Genomic DNA, 13,305 nt, shown 5'->3' with positions numbered 1-13,305 from the left:
GAAAGCAGACTTCCTAAGACGGCGAAGAATTCATTTAATTAGCGACCATTGTGGGGGTGCTCGTGTTCGCTTTAGATACGCAGTTCAGAAAAAAATAAAAAAGTTTGTCAAACTTTAGCAGCAGAACTTGTTCGCGTCATTAGCAACACTTTGTTCCCGTACTTGTTCTGCGAATTGCTAATGAGGTTGTTAAGAGAGCGTTCTTGAACTAGCGCCAGCCTTTATGGTTCTTTCAAAGCATTTCTGTAAATAATTAGCTTGACAAAGTATTTATCTGTCGCACTTAACCATTAAGAGTATTTCAAATGTCACAGCAATGTTTTTATATTGGGCTATGAAAGAGAAAATAAATATAAAGAGAGCCATTTAAACATGCCTAAAGCCATGTGGCGTACATCTCCACCTCGTATTGTTTATGCCAGGTTCATCTAAAGGCAAATCTGTAACAATTGCAGTGATATGCGCAGAACTCAATTAAAAAGGATATGCGCAATAGTCGAGTATATTTCTGATTTGCTATACATTTTTAAATTGTTTTCGCGCAACAGTTAATAGCCGTAGTAGCATTGTTGGAATTATAGTTCTCGACGAGCGCCACCTATAATATAAAACTCATAGCTCAATAGCGGAAACATTTAGAAATTTTATTACTACCGTTAGAGGGCGCTCATGTTATAAGTTCCTATGCTGTATGAGACTGTAGTTGGACATTATATCATTATTCAGGCCATCGACTGTTTTCAATTTGTCATTTTTTATAAAGAAATTTAACTAGAACTTCGGCAGGATAAAAACAGTCTATTTCATTCTTGATTAAGCATTTAATAATAATTATGCTGCTGACAGTGGAAATACGTGACTACTCAGCTACCCGATATACGCAAACAGAACTGTGTTACCATGACAACAAAATGTAACACTTCTAAAAAAAAACAAAACACAACAATACGAGTTTATTATGCAAAAGGTATGCATTTTTAAGGACACAGGAGACAATAATTTCACTAAAGTTCATACATTTTCTGACCAGTAAAGAACAAGAACTTACGTCTCTCTGGACACTATAAAAGCGAAAGATTAAGAACAGTAGCAAAAATCAATTTAAACTGCTACCTCTTGATAGCTGCAGTTTTGGAGTTATACGATAGATGGCGCCACACATCGTCATCACAAGAGATAAATCGAAGTCTCAAATGATGAAAAGAAATCGCGTCAGCTTCGCAGAACGTACTGTTAATGCTTCCCTCAGAGCAAACAGAGCGCCTCATCGAGCCCACCCCAGAGATTAGAACGGATCAAGACTCACTTCCATCACACGATACACACACACACACACACGCCAAACACCACCGCGTTACAAAGGACTGGCGGAAACACCCGAGGGCACTATCAATAACCTCCTCACGTGCATCGTAAACCTCATTTTCTCGCCATCCCTATCGGTAAGCTGCCGTCATTCCTTGGCGAGCGCATCTATGTTAGCTTTCCACCTACCCCCTTAGAAGAAAAATAAACACTTTTTGGACGTGTGCTGCCCTCTAGCGGTCGAATATGTTGACATGAATAACGAGGTGAGAATTAGGTTTCGTCGCTTTTGCTAGTAAAGAAAGCCCGAAGGAGAATCGGCAGCATTTTGACCATCTTCGTCGCTTCCGCTCCTGCGAATCCGTATAGTTGGTTCGTACACATAATCATCGACGAGGAAAAGGTCATTATCACATTCGAGTGTTGTCGGTGAATGCAACAGCTTGAGAGAGGATTATTAGCGCGCTCGTGATGGAAGTAACCCTTTCATTGCCACACTGCTCATTAAGGACTCATCGACAGAGCTTAATTCGGTGTCGAATTACTTTCCGAGATGATAAATGAACACAAAGCAATGCTTCAAAAGAGATCTGCTGGAACTAATGGATACTCGTGGCATGTTCTGCTGTCCTTAAAACGACTTAGTATGAGCAGCTAAGGTCATGCGCATTAGAGCTTAACGTAGACTGAGTCATTTGATGAAATGTAAATTTCTTTAGCTAAGCCTAAAAATTATCTCGCTAACTGCTTTCCTCGAGTCTACTCGTGTAAACACGGCGCATGCCTCAGTGCGCACGTGTATACTACAACAATGAAATGTCAGATAAACGTTTCAATATATGATCAATGGTGATTTTAGATTTTTGTTATTACCGACGTATAAAACACAGAATGAAGAGAATGAGAGAAGGAAAAAAAAAAGTATACCCAATTTAACCTGTTTGCGTTCCATCTGTCCAAGTAATGGAGGGATAGCAGCTGCTACATACAATCATTTATTAAAGGGAGTCTCTGGGACGCTTCCAAATGTATTTCAGCCAAGGTCGAAAAGTAGCGAGTAGGGGGAGAAAAAAAAAAAGAAGAAAGAAACGGCAGAAGCCCTTCCTGAACATCAGTAATATGTAGTAGAGAGAGAGGGATAGCTTCATGAAGTGAAGCAGACGAGGTAACCTTGTTTTTACCCCTTGATACGCCGATGATTTTAAGGGATTCCGGATTATCTATTTTGTAAGTGGTGTGAAGGATGGAATGGAAAAATTTGCAGACTAAAAGGGATCCTGAGGTTTTTCTTGATATTTGTTTTGGCCGGAAGTAAAGAATTCATAAAGGTAAATCCACCTTTTCAAATACTCGTTACTATAGCAACGATCACATCTCCTCTTCATCAGAGCGATACTGGACGAAATGTAAATCTTTTCTAAAGGTGATAGATATACAGACGTAGATGGGAAAGGGGATTTGGAGGAGTTTTTGAATAGAAAATCTGATTTAAAAGTTCTGAACATCTTTCGTTATTCGGAACTTTTGGAAAAAGTTCTTAGTAGCCTACAATCAAATATTCAACTCATTCAAAATTTTCCGGATGTCACATTCGAATATTTAGAAATTTTATTACTACCATAAGAGGGCGCTCATGTTATATGTTCCTACGCTGTATGAGAGTGTGGTTGGATATTATTTCATTATTCAGGTCCTCGACTATTTTCGATTTGTCATTTTTTTTTAAAAAAGAAATTCAACTCGAACTTCGGCACGCTAAAAACATAGCCTATTTCATTCTTGACGAAGCATTTCACAGTAATTATGCTGCTGACAGTCTGTTGTCTGGCAATAAACGAACAGAAAAAGAATATGAATGCTGTCTATTTAGGACGAATAGCGAGCTATGGTTGGTTTAACTGTAATTGTGGCCTAAAAAACTAAAGCAGAGCCGATGTATTAATTTCTTCTGTTTTCATACCAACTTTAACGTAAGTGAGCGGGTTCTAAGGAATTTTTGTCACCTGAAAACTCATTCATGTTTCTGCTCCAACAAAACCAACTGGAATCTACACAAGTCACAGATAATACAGTGACCCCCCCTCCCCCAAAGACTTAGTTGCCTCCTTTGTAACTTCATCCACACTCTCTAGAAGGGATTTGAACCCATTATTCTACTACGAATAATCAAACCTGGTTTCGAATCCCAGGTTTACTTCTCCGTGATTTTACTAATCGAGAATGACCTGGATTCTACTACAAATGTTTAAACTGCGCAAGCGCAGTTCAAATGGCACTTAAAAATGCTTTAAATTAAGGGGATATTAAATCCCACATTATTTCAAAGACGAAACTTTTATAGTAAACTATAAAAGTTTCGGCGAATCCTAGCGTAAGCTTTATATACTTTGCTATAAGTTCTACTCACTACAACCCGAGTATTATCTAGGTCTACCTACTCACTGATGAGACCTCAATAAAGGTCGAAACCGGTCTGGGTAGTGACCTTCCCTCATAATGCGTAACATCATATATCTCCTAGGAGATGGGTTTTGCATTATTAAGGTGAAATACTAAGGACAGTGACCAGAACTTTATCCACCTTTGCAACGAGTTGCCCTAGCGTTGAACTACGTGCTTTAGCTTACGCTACAATCCGCCGAAACTTTTATAGTTTACTATATATATTCGGGATGAAACTCTTAGATTGCTATCTTTGAGTTTCTTATTCGGCTTTGAAATAAGGTGGGATTTAATATCAGCTATCAAAAAATCAAAATCAGCTAACGACTTTTTGTTCCCGTATACGGGGGATAGGCGAGGCCATTTAGCCCTATCTAACTTTTGGAGACTAAGTGGGCAGTTCAATCTCCACTGGTAGCCAATCAGAGATAGATGGCCCAAGGCTATCACTAATTAATCGGCAAGCAGTGAAGAAAGCGGCTAGTAAGTGCAGCCATCTGGTGGTCCCTAATCCTAACACAATATATTTAATGTCTGAAATAATGTGAGTTCTACGGTCGATTTTCTTGAGTTTCTGGGAGGAAAAACCCTCTTGCCCGTGCCAGAGATCGGCTCTCTGGAACCGGTCGAAAAAAGGCTTAGAAAAAGTTCCTCTAGTCGGCGACTAGATTCGAACGCCTTTCGTCGTGCGGTCAAGCGCTGTAGAGTGTAAACGCCACTTCTACTGAGGTACACAGGCTCTTAGGATTTAATATCCCTTTAATTTAAATAATTTTGCATCGCCGAAGTGAATCCTTTTTGCTCTTTATTTCAGTAATTTAAAAATGCTTTGAATGGCGTTGTTCTTGGCATTGACATGTCATGAGAACTCATCTGTCCAAAGAAAGCATTCCCAGCCACTGATCAAAAATTTACAAGCGACATGTCCTCTAATGGGCGATCTTTAACGCCTTTCAATACACATTGTAATACTGGATTTATGGATTATCTAACCTTTAACCTGCTCACCGTTCTAATGTACGATGGGTTCATAACTTTTTATGGATGAAATTTACATAACGAAATACGGATGGATTCGAAAATAATCCTGGGCTTATGGTGGATCTTGCTGATTGAAATTTCCGTAGTCAATTGTTTCCTAGTCCTTTAATTAAACAGAAATTTCCATTGTCGCTGGATCCTGTGTTTCATTGTTATCGCCTCTGTTCAGGAATTTGCTTTATACACGGATGCACAATAGTGATGCAGACTTCAAAAAAAAAAAAAAAAAAAAATGCAGACTAAAAATATTCCACTGCCACAGGAACACTGTCGAGTTTCGCTTGTCATTTTGCACGTTTCGATTTTAAGCCCACATCTCCTGAGCCAAGTTCCGACTTTTAAAAGCGACAAAGAGAATTCTGCACTTTGTTTAGATTATTGACAGCGCCAACTGTTGTTGCTGCAAAGAATTCCACAGATTAAAGGCGTATTAATTAGAAATGGGGGGGGGGTTTGAAGACGAGCCATCATTTCTTCTCCATGGAATGATCCCAATTGCAAGTCAGCAGCTTATTTTTAGATTCAAAAACTGCACGTAACTAAGTTATTGGTATAAAGCCACCTTTCTTTAAACACACTCTCTTGAAGAGCCGTTTCTCATGATCGACTTTTTCTCGGATACTCATGTGTAGCGCGTGCTTCTGGCTGACGTTGATGCGATACGCGCCAAAAACACTAATGAACCTGTGGGAGAGAGAGAGAGAGAGAAGAGAGGAAAATACGAACAGCAGTAAACCATCCATTTACATCACAAAATCTGGCAGGTACGAGATCCCCCTTGAGGAGATTCCATAAGCACGTGACACACCTGGCAACACGCCAACGATGTTTTTAGTATTTACTAAGCACATAAGACTAGCGAACGAATAATACCCAGGGGTCACCCTACGGACATGGTCGTAATGTATAGGAGGGAGAAATCCCTATCATCTTCCGGTTATCATAAAATGGAGTCTTTCTCTGTAAGATGTTTTCTTCGCCTGAGTGCCACGGTTCCATTTATATCACGTGGGAAGATTTACAGGTAGTCCCGACTGTTGTACTAATGGTAGTCTTGCGTGACAAGTTTATTTAGCAAGTTAGCTGCGAAGTAATCACTTGGGGAAAATGCAATTCAACCTCCAAATAATAATAAAAAAAAAGATGCATTTCCTATCTTTTCATTCGCTTCTACTTCCTGTTATTAGCGCATCAATGTATTCGAATATATTCTTGGAACACAATGAAATCTGCTATCCCAAGCATAGAAAGCTTGGCCACGCCCAATGGCCATCAATATCATAATGACTAGAACAGTTGTAGGACTGACGCAACAATCAGTTATTGACGTCGCAGAACAATGCAAATGGTTGACACGAATTTATCAGGTTTAGAATGGTTGCCTAAGGTTGATTTTTTTCGAAGGATGTAATTATTATTATTTTGAAGAATGGTTCCGTGTAATGTAGCCTCCCCTATTGGGGACGCTATGTTTATTGGTATATAACTACTTTATTTAGCCTCAATGTCGCTCTTAATGTGCGAACGTCTGTCTCAGCATTGAAACACATGTTCGCTGATAATACTTAAAAACAGACAAGTAGGCTTAGCCGAACGGATGGTGTTAACTTTATTTAACGTTTTTATTCTTTATCGCCAAGAGGAGAGGTTGCAGTAGCGCGATGCTGATAAAACCATTCAATTATCCAATTGGATTCTCGATGGCAAAAAAATCAATTTGGAAAGCAAGCGGCCTCAAACGAACAACTCACTGCGATCAATATCTTCAGCTGTCGACATATAAATGAAAGAAAAACGATTACAGAAGGGAAAAAATCCGGCATTTTCTCCTTAACTAATCGTAGAGGAGCTTAAGATAAGAATTCTTGAGCAAGAGAAGTTGGAATACGTGCAAATGTCTAACATCTTTCGTGTTTAATACCGCTTCTCGCCAGCGGCGCAGTTAAAGCAATTAAAACTGCATACCTGATCCAGTTCTAGAATGCAAGTGCTTATTGCCGATTAAATTCGGTAGCTCGATTTTTGCGTGGTGTGGGCGAACGGAACCATCGGTCGAAGTGCCGATCTGCTATAAGAAACAAAGACCTCCGAAGCACCGACACCAATTGACGATGACGTAAGTGTGGGTTTGCTTGTGAGTCCTCTCGGCGGGACACTTGGAATGGAAATCGATACGTACGTCAACGGTAGTTGGTGAGTCACGGTATTCACAGCATCGAAACACGTAATACACAAACAGCACGTGCCTGGCAAATACACCTCGGCGACTGCTGCATCGGCAAATGGACGATCTACATAGCACGAAGGTCATCTATGATCATCTCCTGACTGCATTAACTTCGACACCGTCCATCACGCCTCGTTATGCACATCTTCTATGGAGCGCCTACTCTCGACACCACCATAATAATACGTAATTCTTCCTCCTTGCCCTACCGTTCGCCTGCCTTTACGGAGATATCAGCTTCTCCTCATAGTAAACATTCGCAATTCCATTTTCATATTGCATGTTTAATTATCTTTGAAAAAAAAAATCTTAGCGCGGACTAAACTGTGATATTTCGAAATCACTGCTAACTGACGAGACCCCTTCGAACGAAACGTACATTATCCGAAGAAATATGTTGAGCGATCATTTTCACTTCTTGGAAGTGAAGGCGAAAAAAAACAGATGGGATGTCTTTACGAATAAAGAATCAAACTCACCCGCACATCCAGGAATGTCGTCTGCGATGAACGGCAGGGATACTCAGAACGCCGACGGCGCGCAAATAAGACTCTTCCTTCTTATCTTCATCCGGGGAACTTAGCCGAATGGATGGAATCGTCAGTACCTGTGACCTCTGACCCATCATCGTGAGCAAGCAAAAGACACGACGAGCTTCAAACTCAGAAGTGGCAATGCACTGGCCCAAGCCCCCCTTTCGAAGTCTCGCGCAACCCTGTGGCGCACAACTCAGGTCTGCTGTGGCCAAGTCGACTCCACTCTTTTCCTGTACGATTAACCTCCTACGCATCGAGGAAGCGAATGCGATTAATTCTGGTCCGCAGAGTCGTAAAATGACACCGCATTTTTCCTGCTGCGTTTCATTTTTAGTTTCTTCTTATTTAAAGAAATGACAAAAAATAGTTCTCCCCCGGTAGTTTCGATTTTTGACGGTAGGCGGCGCTGCACTCCGTTTCTCCTATGAAATGTTTGGCACGATTATTTTTATTCTAATTGCAACCAGTCATCACACGCATTGAAGCCAAATATTTTAGTTCAATGGAGAGAGAGAGGGGGGGGGGTCATCAAAATTTGTTCGCGATTATCCTCGTGAAACTCGTATTTTGAGAAATAGAACTGAGTGCGAATTTTTCAGAGTTGATTTACAGCTCGTCTACATCAATATTGTGGTGTTTGTATTTCCCACTTCATTTTGTTATTCAAAAAAATGCATGAAAAATAATTATTCCCATCCATCAAAATGCCTCGTCTTTCTACAAACATTGTCAGCACCTTACAACGTAGCAGTTAAAAAAAAAAAAAAAAAATTGGGGATGGAGAGTTCGGTATCTAATCGAAGAAGTATTTCAAGATAATCTCTTTTGTTTAGATTAGATACAGTTTTTAATGCATGTACAAATGTGAAATTAATGAAAACACAAAACATCGAAACAGTGCCGCTAACGTAGGATTAAAAAACATTCAGTGTCGACTAACGAAACTTATCGAAAACACTCATTAAGCTAAAAAGGATTAGTAAACTAAAATAATGACGGTGTGAAGCAGGCAATGATCAATACAATACAACCAACAAAAAAAAGGAGAGACAGATGGAATACAAAGCAGTGTAAATAAAGTGATCGTTTAACAGAGAAAAGTAAATGCGACAGTCGTTTTGATGTAATAATCGATGTTTAAATTAAAACAAAAAAAAAATGGAATGGAGATAATAGCGCCGTCTGGCGGGATAAATGTGTACTCGCCCCTAATCCCATCATGCTTATTTATCTCCCTCCAGTACTTACAGAGGGAGGTGGGTGCTTAATTTTATCATCACCCTCTTTATGATGTCTGCACCGTTCAGGACTCACGAAGGGTTCCGGTGTCCGTCTCCTGCAAACAAGAAACATACGGTCAACCTTTGAACTATCATCACCGAACAAAATTCCTAATATAAATGTACATGTGGATTTTGACAAGTTAATTCTGCCTTATTAATATAAAATGGCACACCTTATCTCCACTCTCGTGCGGGGTGAAAAAAACCCCGCGGTGTTCCTTACCAAAAGTGTTCCACAAAGCCTGCCGTGAAGCGTGCTAAGTTAAGCAATCACAAGTGGAACAATGCGAAGAATTCCAGTCAGTTGTGTGACGTCACAGAGTAAAGTTTCATGACGCAATCAAATGTAAGATATTATCGGCCAAGATTTTTATCTCGGCAATATGTGAACAGCCATTTCTCTTAATGCCATAAATAGCACGTTCAACGAAAAGTAAGAAGCATGGAGATATTTATAATACTTAAGACGCCCAAGTAGCTGTGCGTGCTCGATCAAAATCTGCGTAATGATGGCTGTGAGTTATGAATTCTTCCGTCCACGGCAATGCGAGATGGAACTGAAACAATGCTTCAATGTTAACTGGTTAGTTTTTTTCCCGGTGCAGAACTCCGACATAAGAGTGCTTATCTTCGGAAGCACAGTTTAATTTTCTGTGTTATTTGTCAGCAATAGAAATCCACCATTTTGGTTTATATAAGTGGTTGCTTCTTTCATAAGGAGTTCGATGTGGCCCGCTGACTTAAGACATCGTAAAAGTAAACGAACAAACAGGCCTCTTTGAACTATTTAAACGACACGTGGGGGAATGTAAGTTTGTACAGCCGTTCCAAGATCAGCAATACTTAATGACACTCCACGTATCTTAAGTAATAAACGTTTTACTGTGTTTATATCAAAATATTGTAGATTAGCATTTAAGAATCGTAAAACTAAATACATAAATAATCTTTGTGACTATCCCCAAACTTCAGCCATGTGTGGTAACCATCCAAACCCCCGTAGTTCTTCCCTTTCCAAATTCCGAGACTGTGACACGCGCGCGTACACCTACATAAAAGGATAATGAAGCCGAAAGAGACATCGCATCGTGAAAAGGAGTAGCGAAAAATACAGCGGAAGTCGAGTGGATGGGCCCTTAGAAACTAATTGATTGTTGCTGACCTGAAAGAGCAGGATGTGCCATTACGGTGCTCATTTCCATTTCAAAGATTGGACAGCATCGCCGACTACGTCTGCACTATTTCCATAAACCCGACAATGTTTCATGCACAAGATTCATCCCAGTGCACTCTGTCGTTAATTACCCTTTTTTTTTTTCTCGGTACATTCCCGTAGCACTTCACGTCCCAAATAACTTCAAAACACATCTCGATGACATCAATGTCGGATGCCGTTTTTTTAATCAGGCGTCCTTTTAAGTTAAGTGGTTCCTTTGAATTTCGCTGTCTCGAGAAACGAAAAAGAAGACGCAAAAACACTCAGCATGACAAGTTGAAGAAACTCCTCCTTGCTGTTAACAAACGGAATCCTTGAAGCTTGAAGAATATTAGATTTCGACATTGAAAATCTTATACTTGTATGTTAAATTAATTCAAATTCGTTGAGAGGAATTTTTTTTTTCTACGCATATTTATCGACGGCTTCAGAGATAGCGATCAATTGAAACAAAAAAAAGCATACAAAGAAGAGCGATATATGCATAAGTGCAGTTAAATAATTAAAAATCTTGTTTACAACGGATAGAAAATGCTTAAAAAACTGAAAAAAAAATCCAATTAGCATGTCAATGAACATTCGGAACTATCCAAATGGTTTAACGCTCATCTAGATGACTGTTATAATCCTGGAAAAGCTTTTTCTTCAACTGCAGCTAAATTAATGGGCCTTTTGCGGATATTGCAGTGTCCCCCCCCCTTCTGTAAACTAATGTTTCTTTCCCTTAAGACAGACAAACTAGTCAGAAGAATGCACGTAAGAAACTGACATAAGATGGTCTCCTAACCATAGTTGCTTCTCGTCTACAATCCAAAGCAACCTGGAATAATGGAAGCAAGGGTGTATGGTCCGGAAATTAACTTCTCTAAGGCTCGTATATCACGTGTTTAATACTTGGGATCGGTTTATTCAATTTTTGATCAACTAAAAGATCTTTAGGTGGAGCCACAATTAACAGGTCAAAAGGACTGTCGTTATTTAGTATAAGGATAACGTAACGTTTTGAAGCATTAATCTCACGAGCAAATGTTATAAACCTTCTAGTACATTAATAATTGGGAAACTCTTTTTTCAAGGCTCTTGAATATTCACAAACATTCAGTGGTTAAATTCAGTCGAGGTTCTCCGGGGCCTGGCCCCGGAACTTTTCTATGCACCGCCCTCTCCCCCCGGAACATTTTTCTGTTTTGTGACTTTTCTCCCTTTACGGTAATTAAGCCTAACGCGAAACAGACAGCAAAGACAGGTTATTAAAACGTGCGTATGATTGGTGCGGTATTAACAAAAGATCGCGCAACCGAAAGATAAAAGCATAGCTGACAATTGAGATGAAATGCTAACTCTCTTCAACCGAATTCCATATGGGAAACTGCCATAAAAACATTCATTATAAGAATTTCTTAGTTTAAACACGTTTACCAATTTTTACACTTTCGGTTGAATTTTATTGCAGCTTTGAGACAGGCGAACTCACATACATCTAATTAATAACAACAGATTTTAGTTAGATACTGTGTTTGCCATATGTTTTTGCTCGAGTCTATATATACAGTATAGTTTCTGTATGAGGGAACACGTGATTCATTCATTAGTGTCGTTTTTATCCTAGTTGTCTCTAATTGCACTATTTGTTGAGAAATATATTACACAGACTCCTCATACCTTATTCACTGACATAATAAAAGTACTTGCTTTTCTTGCCTCTGCAATATAGTGGCTATTGGGGGAGAGCGTGTTGTTTACTGCGGGAACAAGTTACTATCGCCCCGCTCTGAACGCGGTTCAGCTTTTTTTTTTTTATGTGTGAGGTATATGCGAAACTTTTTAATTTCTTTTTTCAAAAGTAAATACAATTGGTTATTTTGTATAGGGCCCCGAAACTTATTCGTTTAGAATATAACCACTGCAAACATTCTTGTCCACAGTAGGATTCAAACTACACTCTGTTGGTTGAAGAGCGTCTATCGTAGAGCAGCATAGCTAGGAACATTACGACAGTATGTTATTATCAATGATGATTGTTCTCTGGTTCAGAGATAAAAACTAAAGAAAGGAAAGAAAATAAGCAAGTGGGTAAGAAGGAGGACATTCTAAGTTCCTGGAGTTAAAAAAACCCAGATTATGTTAAACCTGCAAATAAGATCGTAGAACTTATAGAAACGTTATGCTTAGGGCAAGCGGTTAAGGAGAATAAAAGGAAAATATTATTATTTTCATCGGGAAGGGGAAGGTTGTTTTCGAGGAGCACCGCTTAATAAGACTATTCCTGATGATAAAGATAGATGGAACGAAATTACTTGGTAATTTCGAAATTCCGTAGCTCAGTCGGTTTTGACGCTTCCCTTTGATTGGAAAGACTTGGGTTCGAACTTTTATCGAGGCTTTTCACCCAAACGTCAGTTAGCCGGTCTCATATGGATGTGGCAGGATTTTTCCCTCCCGAACACACTCAGGTTTTCATCCTGCAAAACCGGTTAGAAGAACACACGCAATATACAGTCATGGGAGCCTATGGGAATAATGAATAACCATCCTATTCCATCGATCTGGTTTCGCAAGCCGGCATCGTACCGTGTGGATCTTTGCGTTAGCGTAAAACAGGAAGAAAAGAAGAAATAAGAGAGAGAGAGAGATCATCAAGAAAGTGGCTGGAACGAGTTTGGGAACGAAGCCATCAGCTGTTCTCCTCTGAAGCGTTGGAGGTCAAGAAAGACTGATGGAAAAAGTGAAAATGGAAACGTAATGACCAAGAAGAAATTAAAACGCGTCTTCTGATTGGTCGAAAAGATGGAAACACTCCCCCACCAGCTCCGTTCCATTGACAGAAAATGACGCATTTCTTAGGATGATGGATTCATCTCCAGAGATTCTACGCTTTTGACTGCAAGATGGCAATTTAAGTGATCGTTCATCCATTGATGCCTTCATTCCCCGCAATATAAATAACTTTATTTAATGGACCTCTCGTAAAAGATCGTGAAATAAAAAAGTCCCCGTAGTTTTATCTAAATGAGCAACGCAGCTAATTGCATCTCTCACGCGCGTGATGAACTGCCGTATTTGATGGCAGGAAGCAGCGGTTCATGCGACAGATGGCCATTAACGACGAATGATGGCCATCGTTTCTTTAACACCTCATTTGCAAATTTCCTCCGCTTTCTCATTAGCACGTGAAGCAAGAACGTCGTGGAATAATACCGGCGTGTGGTCAGCGTTACCCTACGGTGATTTGCAATCAAGACGAAGTACATCTCC

At 39.7% G+C, this 13,305-nt stretch overlaps 1 protein-coding gene across 2 annotated transcripts in view; it reads right to left on the bottom strand.

Moving 5' to 3' along the window:
- The window catches only part of dnc (phosphodiesterase dunce), a 188,445-nt gene that overhangs the window by 102,113 nt on the left and 73,027 nt on the right, over positions 1–13,305 (bottom strand). Inside the window, exon 1 of one of the 2 annotated variants that reach the window (XM_090410774.1) lies at positions 8,800–8,843. The exons of the other annotated variant lie outside the window; for it this stretch is intronic. Coding sequence (XP_090266900.1) covers positions 8,800–8,828 — 29 coding nt within the window. The 5' untranslated portion in view covers positions 8,829–8,843. Of the gene's footprint in view, positions 1–8,799; positions 8,844–13,305 lie in introns of those variants that run through there. 2 annotated transcript variants of the gene reach the window in all.

Source organism: Typopeltis vanoorti, chromosome 20 (assembly GCF_054136105.1).
Source record: "Typopeltis vanoorti isolate ZY-2024b chromosome 20, IOZ_Tvanoo_1.0, whole genome shotgun sequence".
NCBI classification, from domain to species: Eukaryota; Metazoa; Arthropoda; class Arachnida; order Uropygi; family Thelyphonidae; genus Typopeltis; species Typopeltis vanoorti.
The sequence above is the reverse complement of the archived record's forward strand: the minus strand, read 5'-3'. Positions and strand labels throughout refer to the sequence as shown.